Below are 19,735 nucleotides of genomic sequence, written 5' to 3'. Positions count from 1 at the left end.
GGGGGGGGGGGGGGGGCGGCAGCACCAGTCGAGATTCAAGAGATTGAGCATTCGAGATTCAAGCATTCAACATTGAAAATTCAGCATTGAGGACTCGAGATTCAAGCCTCTATTCTCCTGGACCATGCAGCCCGAACATACTCAGAGCCCGGGGGTGCTGCACCAGTCCAGAGGAGATGGCTGATGTTTTAGACCTAGTATGTTTCAGGTGGCCTCAGATGTACCTCGACTACTGAGCTGCCAGATTTTTCATTTCTCTTTTTGCAATGATTGTAAAAGCCTCATGTCATTTTTAAAGAAATACACTCAGACCTTATACCACTCGTGTCGAGTCTGTTTGTCAAAGCCGAATCCCGTGCACACCTGGCCAGAACCCATCGTCCCGTGGAACAAGGGACCCCCCCGTGAGAAATCCCAGTCCGTGGCACTATATAATACAATTAAAAAGCCAATGTACCTTAAATGATGGAAGAACAGCTCAAAGGCACCCACTGTTAGATCACAGGAGGGGATCAGCCGAGCCTTACATTCTATCTAGTATATTCTTTAAACTGTTAAGCATGTGGCATCCCCAAAGTAAGGAGGACCAATAGGATCAGCTTCCTAAATTAAGGTGTGGTATATCCTATCTAGTACCTTCCTATGGTGGCTCTTCCTGGTTGTCAACTTGACTACATTTGGAATGAACTACAATCCAGAAATGGAGGGAACACTTGTGATCCAGATCTTGAGGCATAGTGGCCATGAAAAGCTTAGGCCCATACAAAGTAGTATGTGCCTTTAATCCCAGGAGACAGGCAAGCAGATCTCTGAGTTCAAGGTCAGCCGAAGGCAAAGCAAGTTCCAAATCCAGGTGTGGTGGTACCCACATCCTTAATCTGGGCCATGCCTTCTAGAGGCCTACAGAAGGGCAATGAAAAAAAAAAAAAAGAATTTGTGCTTCTTCATTTTGCTTGCACTTACTTGCCAGCACAAACAAATGACCCTACTTCTTCAGGAACCCAGTTTATATGGAAGACCAGCTGAAATACCTGGCTTTGTGGGACTGAGCAACTCCTAGATTCTTAGACTTCTCATCCTCAGCTACCCATTGTTGGGTTAATGGACTACAGACTGTAAGTCATTCCAATAATTTTCCTTAACAGATAAAGGCATTCCATAAGTTCTGTGACTCCAGAGAACATTGACTAATATACTTCCCTAATCTGCTACAGTTAGAGATCCCTACCCTCTAAGCTCAGAGACCATTTACCTTCTAAAGTTTACAAATGCAAGGCTTTTCCTTTGTTTTGTGGGTGGCTGCAGGACTGTCACCATATTCCAGCTTCCCTCAGCACCTCTCCCTGCCCACTTTTGCAAAAGACTTTATGCCACAGACAATGCATAAGGTCTGAAATGATGAGGGGCCTGAACCAATAGGAATCAAAGAGCCCCCAAGAGAAAAGTAGGATATCTGTTTTGAAACTCAATCAATGTCTGTGGCGTCATATACTTTTCTACACTGGATTCTCATGTGAGCTCTATCAGTTATGTCTTCCGCAACCACCTATTTTACCACAAACCAGTCTGACCTGCAAGAGGAGTCCAAGCTTTGGTCCTTTTGCAATGTTCAGCTGCCTAACCAGTTTATTTGCAAAAACAGCACTTGGTCAGGTCAAGATGGAGAGATGTGCTAGTGAAGAAAGAGTGACTGTCATATGAAGCCTTGTTTGGAGTCCTTTCTGGGCCTACTTCGGATTTCTGATGCCACAGAGACCAAGTATCACATTTAATTCCATTGTATACGAATCTGATGCAGAAGGGGCACAATGCCGGCAGCGGTGACCTTTGCTGAGGGAAGAGGACAAGCGTAGCTCTATCAAGGAGAATTACAAAACAGAATTAGCAGAGTTCTTTGCTGGCAGAGGAGGAGTCAATGGTTTTTATGGAAGCGACTGGTGGACTTGGTGGTACATGCCTATAATCCCAGCATGATTGAGACAGGAGGATCACTTCACGTTAGAACCATCTTGGCCTACATAATGAGTGTCAGACCAGCTAGCGCCATAGTCAGGCCACGTTTCAGACAAACAAATAAGACGTGACATGCTCGTGGACGATTCTGAAAGGTTAGTTGGGAAAGTGACATTTCCCCTGTTTCCTGAAAGATAGGTGTTCAAAAGACAGATAAGAGCATTGCACAGAGTCTGAGTAAAGGTATCAGAGCCTAGGGCCCAAGTGATATCTACTGTTCTAGACCCATTGATTACAGACAGCAACCAGGAAGAAGTTTTTGGGTGTTATCCTTGTGGAGAGGGGACCCTTGCACCTTATTCTTCCTTTGTGAACATAATTAAGTTTGACTTCTGAAGTGTTTTTCATTTCATTTATTTTTCTTTTATGAGACAAGTTGTCTCTGTGCAGTCCTGGCTGTCTTGTACCCAGCACACTGGGTCTTGCTAGGCAGACTAGACTGCTCTGATATGCAGTTCTTGGGATCTTATAACAGTTTCCCATCATTCCTAGCAGAAAACTCTTTTCTCTCTCTGTTGTTTGCTTGGTGTTGAGCTGAGGTCTCACATGTAACCAGGCTGGCCTCGGTCTTAGAGATCCCCTGCTTCTCCTTCTATGTGCTAGGATTAAAGCCCCGTAGCAGCATACGTGCCTGAGAGACTCTAAGAGACCACAGACCACACTGCGAACAGAGAGACTTCCCCTTTAAAAGTCTTTTGTCACTTTGTAACTCAAATTGGTTTTAGCTCAGGATCCTCCTGTCTCAGCCTTTGAATACTGGGATTATAGTCTTGTTCCAGCATGCCAGGCTTGAAAGGCTTTAAGTAGAACAGCAGGGCCACCTACCCTTAGACTGATCCAACTGGATTGCTGTCTGGGCAATAGTTTAGACAAAGTAACAATAGAAAGAATGAATCCAAATAGGAAGCTACTGTAGCAGCATGAACAAATCCTAAACAGTCTGTTTTGCCGATGATACAGTGGAGAAAGAGGGCTGGTCCTTAAGACGCGTCCCAGAGGAAGAGTCACTAGCCTTGGGTATTCATTGATCGCATTCTGAGCTGGGGAGAGGCGTGAATAAGGCAGACGTCAAAGGTCACCACCAAATGAGTGCAAAGAGATTGCACTCAGAGAAAGCCTCTAATCCTCTGGGGGCGGAGGAAAAGGAGGGGCGGCCACAGGACAAAGGAAGTTTGAAGCTTTGAGAAGGAAGAAACCCCAGAAGCCAGGTGGCAACACAGAAGTCCCGCCCCCGGTTAGACCCCACCCCCGGGCCCGCCTTTCCTCCCTCTTCTCACCCACCCCCAGTTGCGACTCTTCCTCCTGGGCGGGGAGAGGTGGCAGTCGAGTCCTCCCATATCCCAGCAGGCAGTGCAGTCTGGAGACTCTGACAAAGGAGCAGGGAGCAGTCGCAGCTGCTTTCCTAGGAGCCAGTGTTGCTGAGGTGAGAGTCCCTCAATGTCCCGTCACCCACTTCCTCTGACTTAAGGGGAAAACGCGGAACTTGCATGGCTGAGACCACCCCCCCCCAACCCGGTGTAGACAATGCCCAGTGCCGGTAGCCTGAGCTTGGCTCTGTGAGTGACAGCAGGACTGCTCAGTGCCGGGCTGAGGTGGGTGGCGGGGACAGGGCATTGGGTCCACTGTTCTCGGACTGTTGGTGGCCCTTCCACAGGGTCTCCAGGGCCAGCAGAGTTATGTAGCTGCCCCTGCCTGGGCGAAGGCAGCCTCCGAAGCCTCCCGCTGCCTGCCTGACAAGAGTTCAGTTGCCTTGGGGATGCAGCTCTAGGGACAACTCTTTGGTGGACATTGCCTGGAGGGCTGTGGGAGGGAAGTCAGTTAACTATCCAGTTCGGGGTGACCCTGTCCTCGCCCTTCCTGCAGTTCAGCTTGTCCCCCTCCCCCGCGAGCAACTGGACGGAAACGGGGCGGGGGGCGGCTGGAGCCAGGCGTCCCGGGATGGTTTTGCCTGAAGGGGCATGAAGGAAAGTGGAGAGACCGGGAGGAAGGGTGGTGGTCGAAACAAGTATCTTCTTGGAATTATATAGGGGAGAAAGGAGGTAAGTAGCCTGTATCCTTACCCCTCCCTGGACATCTGCACGGATCCTGATGGTTGCACCAGCTGCTCAGCTGTAAACAGGCTCACATGACCAGTTTCACATGGAGCCGGGTAGTGTGTGGTGATAGAGCTGTAGAGGCTGGGCCCCAGGCAGGTGGGGCTGAAGTCTTAGGGTGGAAGGTTTTAGCCCCTCCCTAGACCTTAGCCCTTAATCTTCTGCTGTTTCCCTCTGGAGAAAGTAACTGACATTTGTCTTTCTCTTGCTCAAGTAGCATTGCTGTCTCAGTAGAATGGAAGGAAACTTCACTTGGGAAAGCCACAGGGCAAAGAAGTGCAAAGGGTCCCAGTATTTTGTCCTTTAAGGAAATTCTAAGAGAAAGTAACGCTGAAAAGTTCAAGTTCCTAAATTTTGCCTAAAAGGCAGTCCTGTTCTTTTGGAACACTTTTTGTTTTTAATGTCAATTCCAGACAGGAGAAAGTCTACTCTCTCGGGAAAGGCACACATGGGATTTGATACATTCTTAGTGACGAAAGTCGTGCCCACACTTCCTGTAAGTATTAGGAAATCTCTTTGTCTATAAAATTCTACATTCAGGAAATTGAGTAAGGGGTAGACAGCCAGCTTTTCGATTACACATATATTTCATGCGTGTGGTACAGATCGGTGGTAAGTTTGGAGAACAGAAAACATGGCCAAATGTGTCTTTTAAGTTGTTCAGTCTATATTCTCAAACAGGATGTGAGATTAAACTGCTTTCTGAAGGATATGTAGAACTCACAATGCAACAGAGGTTTGCTGATGTGCCGGGATACTTGAAATTTTGGAATTTTTCAAATTCAAAGAGGGTTTTGATAGACCCCCTTTACACGTAGTACACACTCAAGTGTAAAGTGCAATATTCTATTGTAGAGTAGTAATCTCTTTATAAGCAAAGACATTTATTCTCAGATATCTTATATATATTTTTTCTCAGAGGATTTACATGCAAATTCACTGTCTGAAAACGGTAAAACAAGAAACTGCAAAATCCATCCCATCCATTCCTTAAGCCTAATAAAGACACTTATGGGCTGAGTATACAGGCATAGTCCTTTAATCCCAGCCCTCAGGTGGCAGAAGTAGGAAGGTGTATTTTCTGTGAGTTCTGGGCCAGCCTGGCCTTCAGAGAGGGTTCTAGGCCAGCCAGGTTTACATAGTGACATATCTCAAACTATTGCTACCCCCCTCCCACCTTTAAAAGAATGGATAGTCTCCGGAGTTCTGCATATGAGTTCCAGGACACCCAGAACTACATAACAGAGGAACTTTGTCTCAGAAACATACATACTACATGGACACATACTACATACATATACATATATAAACACATGCATGCACACACAAAAGCAGGAAAAAAAAAGGTTTATGATAGAAACTTGAGAACATTTTAATCTTCCCTAAAAGCTAGCAAAAAAGATACTGAGTGATGTTCTAAAGGCTGTCTTGTCACCCCCTTAACTGTCTGAAGAATCTTTACTTAAAATAAATATATTAAGCGATTTATTTCTTAAATGTCCTCAATTTCCTCATCTTTATTATGAGGCTTTGTTTTAATCTCTATGGACCTATGTAGCTCTCAGGTTACCTAAGAGTATACAATTTAGATGGGGAAAAGAGTTGAGACAGTCTTACTGTGAATCCTTGGCTAGTCTGGAACTCATTGTATAGGCCAGGCCTGCTTCAAAGTCGAGACAGTTTGTTGGGAATGCAGGTGTGAGGCACCGTGCCTGTAAAGTGTGCAGTTTTTGACAGATAGCTATTTTTGGACAAATATGTTGGCCAAGTAAAGCAAGTGGGAGGTAGCTATCTAGAATCTTGATAGAAATACGAGTTGTATCCTGGACGAGTCTTGTGACAACTGGCTCTGTGACTTGGGGGCCAGCCTAGTCTCCATTGTGAGATCACATGGGTTCCATACTGAAACTCTGTCACAAAACAAAAAAGATTCTTAGGAGGTAAATTAGTCATTTAGGTTGACCTGTACCTGTCTTGCTTTTCATCAGGTAATTGAAGATGGCCCCAGCTAAATCATACCTCCCAAATTAGAAATAACAGCTCTGCTAGGCTTTCTTGACCTTCAGGGTGTAGCCCAAAGTCTAATTCTTTCAGTTAGGTTTAAACTTCTTCCAGAATTAAGCAGGTTCTGCGATTTTAGTGACAAAATTAGGAAGGCAGTGGGTAACCTCACTCTGACTGTCTCTGGCTTTGAGCACATGAACCAGTGCTTGGGTTTAAGTTTTTTTTTTTTTCAGGTTCAGAACTTGTTTGTGTCAGCACATCCTGATACCATCAGTCTCAGAGATTGGTCCTCACCAACTAAACTCCCAGAAAATATGAATATGATAGTATGTCAACCCACTGGCTTACAGTGAGAGGCAAAAAACTAGGTACACCAGAAGGGCCACGTGCAAACTAAGACAACCTTTGCTCTTGACTTTAAAGAAACACATAGAAATTGTTCTCCTCCCTTTTGCTGGGGTCTGTCGATTGACAGATTCAACAGGACAACAGCTTTTATGTAAAATCTACTGCAGTGACGCATTTGTATGACTGTACTTTAGTCACGCGATTGAAACTTGTAAGTACCCTGGAGTCAGGTGTTGGAGAGTCAAGGGCCACCACTCACCTCCCAAACTGATCACCTCCAAACTCATCAGGTCAGTTTCTGCTCCTTAAAATTCTTCAGAGGTTTCACATTGCCCGTGCCAGTAGCTCTCGAAGTTGGCGAATCTGAGCACTGCCCGGATAGCTTGCTAAAACCAGGGCCTCCTGATCTACCCTACTCCCACCATTCCTGATTCTGTAGGTCTGGGGCAAAAACTAAGAAATTCTATTTCTGACAAGCCCCAAGCGTAGGAAAATTAGATTATGACCTTCTACAGTCTACCGCCAACTTCCCTTCGCAGCCTTACTTAAGTCACATGCAGTGCCAGTACTCACTGTGGGTATCCCTTTTACACCTCTGCACATTGCTTTTGCAATTCGCCACCTACTACTCCTGGTGTAGGCTGCCGTTCTATGCTCCAAAAAAATACCGTGTCAACTGACATTTCAATGTATGTCCTAATATCTCAGTATCATATTCTGTACTTGCTGTGTGGTTTTTTTTTTTTGCTAGGCCAGGGTTCTGAAGGGTGAAAATACTGTTTTGATCTTTTCCATAGTTTCTAATGTAATATATGCATACATATATGTATAAATATATGGCTAAGTATACGATGAATAAATTTAAAACATTGTTATTTTGTTTTGTCTTGACATAGGGTCACTAGGATCACTATAGCCCTACTAGCTATGTAGATTAGGGTAGCCTCTAATACAGAAATCCTCTTGCCCCTGCCTCCAGAGTCCTGGGCTTAAAGATGTGTTCCACCAAGACTGGAATTAAAGACTTAAAAATGTCATGTGCTGCATGTAGCAGCATACATACTTTTATACAGTAAATTAATACATATTTTTTGCCTATCTTGTAATAACAAAAGACTAGAATGTTTTAAATTGTGGAAATAATTCCTTTATTAAAATGGGGAAAGACGGTTTTGTTTTACAGGGTATTTTGGTGTGTATATGTATGTATATATGTGTATGTGTGGTTTTCTTTTTTTTTGTTTTTTGTTTTGTTTTGTTTTGAGATAGGGTCTCACGATGTAGGATTGGCTGACCTAGAACTTCCTGTGTAGCCCATGCTGCCCTCTAATATAAAGCTGCTTGTCTTTGCCTCCTGAGTTCTGGAATTAGAGGAGTATACTATCACACCCAGCCGTTATTTGTGGTGTTTGTTTATTTGTTTGAGACAGGGTCTTGCCATACAACTCGTTGTGTAGACCAGGCTGACAACAAACTTGTAGTAACCCATCTGTATCTCTCTACTAAGTGCTAGAATTATAGGCATGTGCCACCACACCCAGCCATAGCGTTTCAAAAAGATTATTTCTCTTTTTTTGATTTTTGTTCTTGTTTTTTAGGAACAGGTTTCTCTGGGTAGCCCTGGCTGTCCTGGAACTCACTCTGTAGACCAGGCTGGCTTCGAACTCAGAGATCTGCCTGCCTCTGCCTCCCAAGTGCTGGGATTAAAGGTGTGCACCACCACTGCCTGGCAAAAAGACAGTCCTATAAGACATTCCTTTTTTTGTGGTACTTGATCATGCCCAGTGGTTTATGCATGCTAGGCAAGTTCTCTACCACCACGCTACACCCCCACCCCTTTTAAAGGATTTGTTTGCTTATATATTTATTTATTTATTTTCCTTTTTGAGACAGGGTTTCAATATAGTCCAGGGAACTCACTATGTAGCACAGGTTAGCCTTGAACTCACCATCCTTCTCCCCCAGCCTTAGTGTTTGGCCTGTAAGTTAATATCACTAATTTTACTTATTTTTCAGACAGGATCTTACTTTGTAGCCACCATTGGCCTGAACAGCTATGTAAACCAGAGTAGCCTTGAACCCATGGAGTTTTACTTGTCTATGCATCTCAAGTTCTGGGATTATAGACATTATACACCATGCCTAAGCACTAATTTTATTTTGATGTGGGTGCTTGCTATGCAGCCCAGACTGTCCTTAAACCTGTGGTCTTCCTATCCCAGCTTCCTTAGATGGTAGAATTCTAGGCCCATCCCACTGCTCCTGACAAGGGTGTTCTTTTAAAACCGTGTGCTACTCAACTTTTCTTTTTTGAATGTGAATCAGTTTATCACTCTATTTTGTAGTAATCAGCTCCACCAGTAAGATAACACATACCAAAAACCTAAAAAAGTCACTCGCTCTTGAATAATGGTCTTTAAAATGTAAAATGAACATTATGATATAATTTGTGCCCTGGGTGATCAACCATGAAAAACTCTGAGGATATTGGAATTCATACGTTGATGCTAGATTTTCAACATGAAAGAGAAGGGGCTTTGATACTAGAGTCTAAAAGCAGTAAACCATCTTGACTCAACCTCATTTGCACTTTCTTGGTTTTTAGCAGAGACTGTACCCAGTGGTGTAGGGCTAAGATAGCTCCTGCACAGAGATAAGGCCTGGACTAAAGGCGGGGCTGAGAAACAGTCACTATCTAAAGCCAGAGATAGGGAGTTGAAGTAGCTGGCTCTCTGTTTCTAAACAGATGAGTCGGGAATCCCAGGGCTTTTCTCAGCAGGAATGCCTGCCTTTATGGTCAGGGGCATGTTGGAGCCTCATGGTTTATAAACTGAACAAGACTTAGCTGTATTTTTACACATTTATTTGTGTGTGCCCAATTGTATGTATACTACATGTGTGCGCGTGCCGGTAGAAGGAAGAAGGGGACATTGGATCTCAGGATGACTGGAATTACAGGTTGTTTTGAGCCAGAGGATGTGGATGCTGGGAACTGAACTGGGGTCCTGTCAGAGCAACGAGTGAGTCATCTCTCTCTAGCCCCATTCTTAACATTTGAACCGTAGTAGTTAGTACAAAAATCCAGAAGGTCCTACCGATTCCCTTCTTATAAGGCTCCATTTTCCTGAAAGGGGACGGGGAAGAATATACTTTAATATAGGTTCCTTGCCTGCTAAATAATAGTCCCGATGTTCTAAATCTATAGTGCTGAAGTCTATAGAAACTCCCCTGCTCATCCCAGGGTCTTGGCTTCTCCTTTCTCTGTTCAATGCAAAGGGAGGAAAACAGCAAATGATTCCAGCTATGGGCAAGGCGCTTCTTCGGACCAACAGCTGAGAGGGTGGGGCCACCTGTGATCCTGGCATCTAGAAAGCAGAAGCAGGAAGACCTGTAGTTTGAACCTAGCATGGGCTGGATAGCAAGCCCCTGCCTCAGACAATCAGGATAAAGTGTCCAGTGTTTACTTTGCATCCTGTGGAAGAGTAGTTTGTAAATCAGTTACAAGGTGGTGTGCACACGTAAGGTTTTCTTTCTAATTTAATTAGGAATATTCTGTACTTTTAGGGAGAGGGTCAAAGACAAGGCAGTTTCCCACACCTTTTCTCAGCAGGACTGCCTGCCTTTATGGTCAGGGGCGTGTTGGAACCTCATGGTTTATAAACACTGCTAGCCCGGATTGCCTCAGAGGACATGGAAAGGAAGCAGAAGGCAGGGAGAAAAGAGAGGCAGCTGGGAATGGTCATCCCATCATCTCTCCTCTCATCCTAGCCTATGGCCAGCAGCCACCTATCTGTATGCAGTAACCTTTAGATCCTTTTATGGAAACAGCACGTTCACTTACGGGGAGTATGCATGCTCACCGATGAAAGAACTGATTATTAGTACACACCTGGAGGAAAGCCAATGAGCCCAGGGTCTTCCAAGTGCCTGCATTTTTATCATGAATGTAAAACAAGAGGATAATGTGATATTAGGACAGTGAGAACATTAAAAAAATACAACATTGGTGCCAGGCCTAGTAGCACAACCTGTAATTGTAGCACCTGAGAGGGAGAGAAAGGATGGACTTAAAGGCTATCCTGGGCTATGTGAGACATTGTCACATAAAAAAAATTACAGTCCATACACAAGGCCCTGGGTTCAATATCCAGCACAGGAAAATGAAACAATAATGCTAAAAAATTTAGTTTGTTTGGGTCAGGCTACTTGAAACTAAGGTGCATACAGCAGACTCACAGGAGTAGGGCCTTCTAATTGAGATGCCGAGGAGGTAAATACTATAAAAGAATGTGAGTGGACAATATATTTCTGTCCCTTTGCAAGTCTGGGAAAATACCATGGGTTTGCCTTCCTTATCTATGAGATGCTGACACACTTTGACTTGATGACTTTTGGACGACAACTTCATAAAACTGATCTGCCTTAAGGATTTTGTTGTTTTTTGTTTTTTTGTTTTTTACACCAGCTTAGTATACAATCTTTCCCCTGGATTTTTGCACTTAGTTCTTTTGTAATATGAAGCCGGGCAAAGAGAAAGTGTTAGTCTCCCGCAAAGCCAGCAATCACAGGTGAGTGGGTGCTTGTTGGCATGGCTAAGGCTACTCTGCTGACCTCGTGCTAATTCTCCCCTTATCAGCCCTGGTTAGAGTTGAGGAGGCAACTTCTATCTTAGCCAAGATAAGTGATGAATGGGAAAAGGGAAAATGAAAAGAAACAGCAAACTGCTCAAAAACAATTCAGCCCTTCTTTAATGTTGACAGGGACGTGGCCTGTTTTTGACTCCTGGGGCAAGAAGTACATCTTTAACTCTCAAAGAGACAGATGAAAAGGATAAAACTATCTTCTATGCCATCATTCCAAACTAATAAAATTCCTACTCTGACCTATACCAACTAAATTTTCCTGAAAGTTAGAACAAGCTCGGCACTTGTCTTCGTGGTTCTTTTTGACTTCCTAGTAAGATCTGTGAGCTGTCTCATGCTCCTGCTTTGTTTAAGATAGTCTCATTCTGTAGTCCTCCTACCTCAGTTTCCCTACTGGGGTGGCCTTTACCACTGTACCTGGCTTAAAGGGCTTGAAAAGTACGTGTTTTAGTATTTGTTTGAAGTGGGGTGTCATGTAACCCATGCTAATCTGGAACTCCCTGTGTAGCTGAGGCTGGCTCTCAGTGCCTGATCTTGCCTGGGACTCTGAAATGCTGGGATAACAGACATGTATCATCGCACCCCAGGGTATCTTTCATGCTTTTAAAGTGCTCCTTGATTTTCTCAGTTTTGTTTTGGAATGGGGAAAAACATGCTGGAGATTGAACCTGGACCCTACCACTGAGCTTTCTCCTCAGCCCACAACCTCTTGTTTGTGGTTATAGCCTTAGTTCCTACTAGGGAATTAAACCTGCATACATGCTAGGCCAGTGTTCTATCACTAGCCTATAGCCTAGTCCACTTTTGTTTTGATACAGAGTCTTAAGTATCTAGACAAATCTTGAATTTGATAACATCCTGTTCTAACTTCCTAAGTAGCTGGGATTATTGGCCTATTTCAGCAGCTCCAGTTTTATCAGTGGGAGGCCCTATTCATATCCTGCTACATAAAGAACATTCTCTATTATTTTGACACAGTATTTTAAATCCCAGAGAATGGATATACCGGGCTTTAATACATCCCTTATTAATGGAGAGCTGGCCTGTTTCCATTCTTTTGCTATGAACAACTGGCTTATATTGAGTACCAAGGTCTTTTTAGCAAGCTTCACACAGATCTTTTCCTTTACTCCTCAGCACTTCATATAAAAGTTCACACCTGCAACTTCACACACAGTGGTGGTGAAGGGTGATGATGATGGTGTATGTTCCAGAAATAGTCTAAAAGTAAAATCTGTGGCTCTAAGGATATGAGTGTCTCATCCTAGCAGGATGGATGCTAGTTCAACTATATATCCCCATCGATAATATAATATAATATAATATAATATAATATAATATAATATAATATAATATGCCTGATGTCTCTCACTATGTGCTATCAAGTTACTTTGTTTATGGGTTTGTTTATTTATTTATTTATTTATTTATTTACTAATCTGATATCCTTTAAAATGTATCCTAGCATGGATTTAGTTTATTTATATTTCTCTTGTGAGGTTAAATGGCCTTTTGTAAGCCAAGTCCCTTCCTATAAAAACTAATTAGCTTTTTTGTGTGTGATAAGCTCTCAAGTAGTCCAGGCTGGTAGGTTGGTCTCAAAATTGCTATAGACATGCCAGGCGGTGGTGGCTCACGCCTTTAATCCCAGCACTTGGGAGGCAGAGGCAAGGGGATTTCTGAGTTTGAGGCCATCCTGGTCTACAGAGTGAGTTCCAGGACAGCCAGAGCTATACAGAGAAACCCTGTCTCAATAAACCAAGAAAAAAAATTGCTATAGACATAAGGCTAAGTTTGAACTTCTAACCCTCTTGCCTCTATTTCCCAAATACTTAGATTACAGGCCAGCCATGTGTACTTCATGTAGCTAAATTTGTCAATATTTCTGGGATTTAGTTTTGTCATTGTTAGCCTGAGAGGATTTTTAAAAATTTTTCTATGGTTTCTTCTGTTTTAATGACTTTTCTTTCCTCTTTTAACACTCATTAAAGTTTTAATCTGTTTGGAATTGGCCATGGTTTAGGAAGTAAACACTTAATTCAACTTTATTGTTTTCTAATTGGCTCCCCAGCTTGACCAATACTTCCTGATTATGTCTTCTATAATGCTACCTTTCAATCATAAACTCCTTCCCTCAGAACCAAGTTTTGCAATTGAGTCAGAGCATATCACTTAATGATGTCAAATTTGGATCTTCCTAATAGCCAAGTTTATTAAGAATCAAATTATAGAGCTTCTTGTTTTCTTTAAAAACAGAAAGAACATATAGCAAACTTCTAACTAAGAGTGCATTGTCCAAATAGAAATGTGTGACTTAGACCAAAAGAAAGGAATTCAAAGCTCTTGTGGTGGCTTATTCCTGGAGTCTGAGTACTTGGGAGGCTGATGCAGAATCGCTGTGCAATTGGTTACAGATTTACCAGATATCCTCTCAAGAAAAAAGGGGGAAGGATCTGCAGGAGTGGCAGAGAAGAATGGAAGAGAACAAAAAATAGGGCTTGTGAGATGGCTCAGTGGGTAAGAACACTGACTGCACTTCCGAAGGTCCTGAGTTCAAATCCCAGCAACTACATGGTGGCTCACAGCTATCCGTAATGAGATCTGACGCCCTCTTCTGGGGTGCATCTGAAGACAGCTACAGTGTATTATGCTGGAGCGAGCAGGGCCGGAGCAAGGAAAGGTCCTGAGTTCAATTCCCAGCAGCCACATGATGGCTTACGGCCATTTGTACAGCTACAGTGTACTCATACACATAAAATTAAATAAATAAATAAATAAATAAATAAATAAATAAATAAATCAGAGAAAATGTGTTAAATTAGAATAACTGAAGTCAGATGCTTTTCTCTATTCTTTCTCTTGTGGAAGTACTTTTGTATAGTGGAAAGAACACTGGTCTAGAAGGCAGGAAACCCGATGATATTTTTTTGATGTTTGTTTGCTTGTTCTTTCAGTCTGATCTATTCATAATTAAACACGCCTACCACCAATAATAATAGGGAACACTTAGCACTTAGTATAGTCCAAACAACACTCTAGCTAAGAGTTTTCTCAGTCACTCTGTCAGTCTGGGTAGTCTGTTGTGAATTATACAAACATTAGATATTGTTACTCATGAAAATGTCAACAGATCAGTCAGCTTACTGAAAACCAAACTCAGGTACAAATCCAACATTGCAAAGTAATGTCTAGAGAGCTGATGGGTTATCTGAGGCAGCCTGGGGTTCTGTGCCTTCAGACTTCTATGCCTTCTCATCTGCAACACTCTCAGTCTGCACGCCCTCCTCCCAATGCTCATGTGTACACTTTCCTGGCTTTCCTTTTTTGAGACAGGTGGTATCGCCCAGGGTAGCTTGCAATTGTGGATTCTCTTGCTTCAACCTTCAAAAGCCTGAGATTTACAAGTATACAACAGAACACCTTACCTCCAGAGTTGAATTTCTTTTATTTTTTCCTTTTCTTTTATTCTTTTAAGACAGGGTCTTACTTATGTAGCTCTGCCTGGCCTAGAACTTGCTATGTAGTCCAGGCTAGCCTCAGAATCAGAGAACCACCTGCTTGTGCCCTCTAAGTGCTGAGATTAAAGGTGTGAGCCGCCATACCCCAGTTTAGCTTAGAGTTGAATGTCCTGATCCAGGCCCCAATATGACTTCCATCTTCCACATTTTTACCTATGATGATATTATATCCTATTTTGGTGAAAGTTCAGAAAGTCTTGGAAAGGATCAGATAAAACTAAATAGATTCATTGGTTATACTCCCTTTCAAATGTGTAGGGAACTCAACCTAAGTATGTTGTACAGAGTGGGAACTAAACATTTTCTGAGTGTGTTAGATTTCTCACTTTGTTGGGTTTGGTTGGTTTTAGATATAAGAACTTCAGTATGATTCCCTAATGACCTTCAAACTTGCAAGCAGTCCTCTCTGCTCCCAAGTACCACAAGTACAAGTTTCCATCATCATCCCTAGCCCAATTTTGCATTTTGGGGGCATGGTTTCTGGGGATTGAGCCTTCAATGTTACTTTTTAACTTTGTTCTTCTTTTTCAGAAGCATAGTCTCATGTCACTAATGTTGCTTTCAAACTTTCCTTGTAGCAAAGGATTGATTTAATCTTCTTGCCTCTGCCTCTTGAATGCTGGGATTATAGGCGTTTGTCTCCATAGCAGGTTTTTATTATACAGTGCCGGAAATTGAACCCAGTGTTTTATGCATGCTAGGCAGGCACACCACCGAGGGAGCCACATCCTCAGACCATGTATTGTTATGTTACTTTTAGGAGGTTTGCTAAATAGCAATATTGATTACCGTGAGGTCAGGAAATAAAAACAGAAACATCACGTTAGAACAGGCAGGCTTCTGCCAGCTACAACTACCTGGAACACATTCAAGAACCCCAGAAGGAATCCAAAAAGCCTCACAAGCTGGAAAAGACCCAGTTCTCAGGAAGACTCTGTAACTTGACATCGTGCGGAGGAATGGGGCGACAGGTGCCCAAGAGCGCTTAGTGATTTCAAATTTTCAAAGAAAACTGTGGACTTCTTAGCAAGTAGCATTCTTTTAGCTCCCAGATGTCTTGATGTTTCAGTAGAAAAGCACCATCTTCCCCATATTTCCACAGAGCACTAAAAAAAAAAATGATTATTAACATCAGTGTAAAAGTGATTCTTAAGTTTTTCTACAAGAAATAGTGGGCTTTTTTTTGTTTTGTTTTTTTTTTGTTTTGTTTTGTTTTTTTTTTTTTTTTTTTTAGTTTTTTAAAAAGAGACTTTATATTTTATTGTGTGGGGGGGAGAGTGTGCCTGATGAGGCCAGAAGAGGACATCAGATCCCCTGGAACTAAAAGCTACAGGTAGTTACTTGTGAGTCATTTAATATGGGCTGGTTTCTAGAAACTAAGCACTGGTCCTCTAAAAGAACAGGAAGTACTCTAATAGCTGAGCCATCTCTCCAGACCTAAGGTTGGTCCCCAGCACTCACACAGACCACCTGTCGCTCCAGGTCCAGGGGAGAGCCTGCCCTCAGAAGACATCCTTATATGGATACAAAGACACACACAGAGAGGGGTGAGGTGGGGCTGGAGAGATGACTGCTCTTCCAGAGCATCCTGATTCAATTCCCAGCACCCATGGCAGGGCACAACTATGTAGCCTTGGCTGGCATTGAACTCACAAGAGATGTACCTGCTTCTTCCTTCTGAGTGTTGGATTAAAATCATGTACCATCACACCCAGACTGCTTTTATTTATTTGCTCTCTCTCCCTCCCTCCCCCCCCCCCGTGTGTGTACCACAGTGAGTGTGTGGGAGTCAGGACAGCTTGCCTGGCCCATTGGTTATTGCCTTGCACCCTGTGGGAGTTGTGGATGGAATGTGGGTCATCAGACCTGGCCTAGAACCAAGCATCTGCTCCCACTTAGCTGTCTTGCTGCTCCCTAAATATGCTTTGTTTGTTTTTGTGGAGTGACTATAGATTTCTGAGAATCAGTCTCATGCAGTTTCTTTTTCTCATTTCTAGATTGCCAAAATGCTTTGGAGTTTTTAACTGAATCTAAGAAAGTCCAAAATAGATTTGAGACTGTAAAAACAGAAGCTGCAGCAAGGGGGGATTCAGTGCCAATGCATCAACAAAAAAGACAACCAGAGTTAGTGGAAGGGAATCTTCCTGTCTTTGTGTTTCCCACGGAGCTAATATTTTATGCAGATGATCAGTCCACTCATAAGCAAGTGTTGACTCTCTACAATCCCTATGAGTTTGCCTTAAAGTTCAAAGGTGAGTCTCCTAGCTTACGAAGGCTTGCCTTGTTCCTACTGATTTTTGATTTAATCACACTAATGGACGCTGTGACTTTTTCTTTCAGTTTTATGTACGACTCCAAATAAGTATGTTGTCGTTGATGCTGCTGGTGCAGTGAAGCCACAGTGCTGTGTGGATATGTAAGTCGAGGTCACGTCCTGGTAATGCATTCTCAGTGGGTGGATATGTCTGTTTTAACTTAAAAGTGCTCCCTTCTCAAAGCTTCTTCTAAGCAGGTGTGTCTATGCTTCTTGATTTGGGGCTCAACATTTATCAAAATTTGAGCAGTTTTTGAAAGAGTAAGGCAATCTTAAAACTTAAAACAATTTGTACCAGGATTTTTTCTTTTAAAATAATTCCCCATTGTTCTTATGTAGGCAGTGATGTGTCTGGTCAGGTTCTGGTTTATTCCTTGAAATTTCTCCAGCTATGATAGAGAATTTAGCTTTCGTTGAGGCATCCCGCTGTTATGCTGGCATTTGTGAAACGAATAATACTACATTCTAGAACAACAACAGTGTAAGATCATCTGCAATGATTCAGCTAATGAGCCTGGAATTGGATCTAAACAGGAAGCAAGTGGGTGTGACTACTCATCCGTAGAAGGTTATCCAGATAATTTCATTTTGGAGTGTCAGATGAATGATTGTTTGCTCAAGCTGTTCATAGTTAATTTTTACTTTAGACCCGGGGCTGACCAGATGAATCCACTGGCGAGCCCTTAATTTAAGCTACCAAGTCAGCTGTATTTGTCAGTTTTCTACAAGAAACAGTTATTTTCTCCTTAGCACAAAGCCATAGACCAGGGGTTCTCAGCCTAGGGGTCGCAGCCTTTTTGGCAAACATCTATCTCTAAAAACAATATTTGCATTATGATTTATAGCAGTAGCAAAAAATCAGTTATGAAGTAGCAATGGATGTTATGGTTGGGGGTCAGCACAAGCTAAGGAACTGGGTCACAGTACAATAAAGTGAAGATTTCTTATTTTAAAGATTTATTTATTATTATACATAAAAGTACACTGTAGCTGTCTTCAGACACACCAGAAGAGGGCATCAGACCTCATTACGGGTGGTTGTGAGCCACCATGTGGTTGCTGGGATTTGAACTCAGGACCTTCGGAAGATCAGTCAGCGCGCTTACCCGCTGAGCCATCTCACCAGCCCTCTTTATCATTCTTTTACTGAAGACTTTGATATGGCCAAAGCCATACCTCAGTAGTAGAGTGCTTGCTTGTTTAGCATGCTTGAGGCCTTGGGTTCAGTCCTTAGCCACATCCACACAGAACATTTTTCATTGTATGTTTTAACTGTATGTATTCATCTAATATTTCACAATTGTTCCTTTTCTTTCTTAGGCTATAAGACAACATTTTTCCCTCAGTGTCATTTACAAATACTCAAGTATTTGGTTATAGTCAGCAAGATTATTTTTACCCAACTGGAATATTTTGATGCTTTCTGTTTGATAGACCCCAGAAAGCTAAGCAGATTTTGTTTTTATTATTATTGTTGTTGGCGTTATCATTATTTTATTATTATTATTTCGTTGTTTTCAGTGTGATTCGTCATAGAGATGTTCGGTCCTGTCACTATGGTGTGATAGACAAATTCCGCCTCCAGGTTTCCGAACAAAGCCAGAGGAAGGCCTTGGGAAGGAAAGAGGTTATTGCCACTCTTCTCCCAACTGCGAAAGAACAGCAAAAAGAAGAGGAGGAGAAGAGAATAAAGGAACACTTAGCCGAAAGTGTATTTTTTGAGCAGTCATGTCAACCAGGTAGTATTGATTTTATAGTCCCTCAAAGCCTCCTTACATTCCCAACTTTAATCACGGAGCTGCAGCTAACACCTAACATGCTAACGGCAGTAAACCCAGTCAGCAACGTGGCGCTTGGAGAAACAGGTACAGAAATATAGCAAGAGACTGGCCATTGGCCTTCAGGGAAGAAAGGAGCACTTGGGCTGCCTTAGGTAGCAGGAGTAGACAGTTGCCATCCTAGGTTTTGAAATGTATGAAATACCATATATCTCCAGTATAGAGAGACTTAAAGAATGCAGGCACCATACTTTCTAATACCAGTACAATTTAACAATTATGCACTGTTGTTTCTATGACTTTCCCATATCCTTTCTCATTAAATTAGTTTGAAGAAGGAGAGAAATTCATTTTGGCAATAGGCCAAGCTTAGTGTGCTGTTCATATTATTTTGAAAAAAATCTCATTAAAGTTGAAGTTAATTAAACTAAGTAGATTATAATATCCCCTGGGGGCTATTAATTGAATCCCTCTCCATTCCTCATTTCCTTCCAGCTTAGCTACTGAGAAGCGTTGTGATAGAGACTTTCAAGCGTTGTGACACTCAACTCCAGCTTTCAGACCTCATTCTTCCTTCCCTCCAACTTGTGATTACTGCCCTCTGATCCTGAGAGGAGAGAGAGACTTTTCCATAGAAAAACAAAGAGAAACTGAAATGGATAGTTAGGAGCGGAGCGGCGGCACATGCCAGGAATCCCAGCGTGCTAGAGGCTGAAGCAGGAGGATTGCCATGTGACTCTATCAAAACAGAAAAGAGGCTAGAGAGTATGTGCCTAGCTACAGCAAGGCCATACATTCCATCCCTAACACAAATGTAGAAGAAAAAAAAAAACATTTGAAGAAGGCATGAAGTGCTATCTCCATGCAGGAAGGGCCTAGACTTTCTGCTTAATGCTAGGACTATGGACTGGGCCTTAATGTCCTAGCAGAAACATTCACTGACAGGACCTTCATTTTCTCTTTAGAGAACTTTTGACTGGTGCTGCACCAGCCCTTTAATCCTAACCCCTTGGGGGGGGGGGAA

At 42.6% G+C, this 19,735-nt stretch overlaps 1 protein-coding gene across 5 annotated transcripts in view; it reads left to right on the top strand.

The window, feature by feature from the left end:
• Nucleotides 1-3,313: 3,313 nt before the first annotated feature.
• Nucleotides 3,314-19,735, top strand: part of Mospd1 (motile sperm domain containing 1) — a 27,688-nt gene continuing 11,266 nt past the window's right edge. For 2 of the 5 annotated variants that reach the window (XM_031360491.1, XM_031360437.1), the window contains exons 1-4: nucleotides 3,314-3,436; nucleotides 16,617-16,871; nucleotides 16,960-17,035; nucleotides 18,455-18,672. In XM_031360491.1, the coding sequence (XP_031216351.1) occupies nucleotides 16,718-16,871; nucleotides 16,960-17,035; nucleotides 18,455-18,672 (448 nt within the window). In that variant the 5' untranslated portion in view covers nucleotides 3,314-3,436; nucleotides 16,617-16,717. Of the gene's footprint in view, nucleotides 3,437-4,519; nucleotides 4,603-16,616; nucleotides 16,872-16,959; nucleotides 17,036-18,454; nucleotides 19,185-19,206; nucleotides 19,685-19,735 lie in introns of those variants that run through there. The other 3 variants (XM_031360554.1, XM_031360403.1, XM_031360348.1) reach the window with 3 other exon arrangements.

This window comes from Mastomys coucha, chromosome X, assembly GCF_008632895.1.
Source record: "Mastomys coucha isolate ucsf_1 chromosome X, UCSF_Mcou_1, whole genome shotgun sequence".
NCBI lineage: Eukaryota > Metazoa > Chordata > Mammalia > Rodentia > Muridae > Mastomys > Mastomys coucha.
This window is presented reverse-complemented; position numbering and strand designations above follow the sequence as displayed.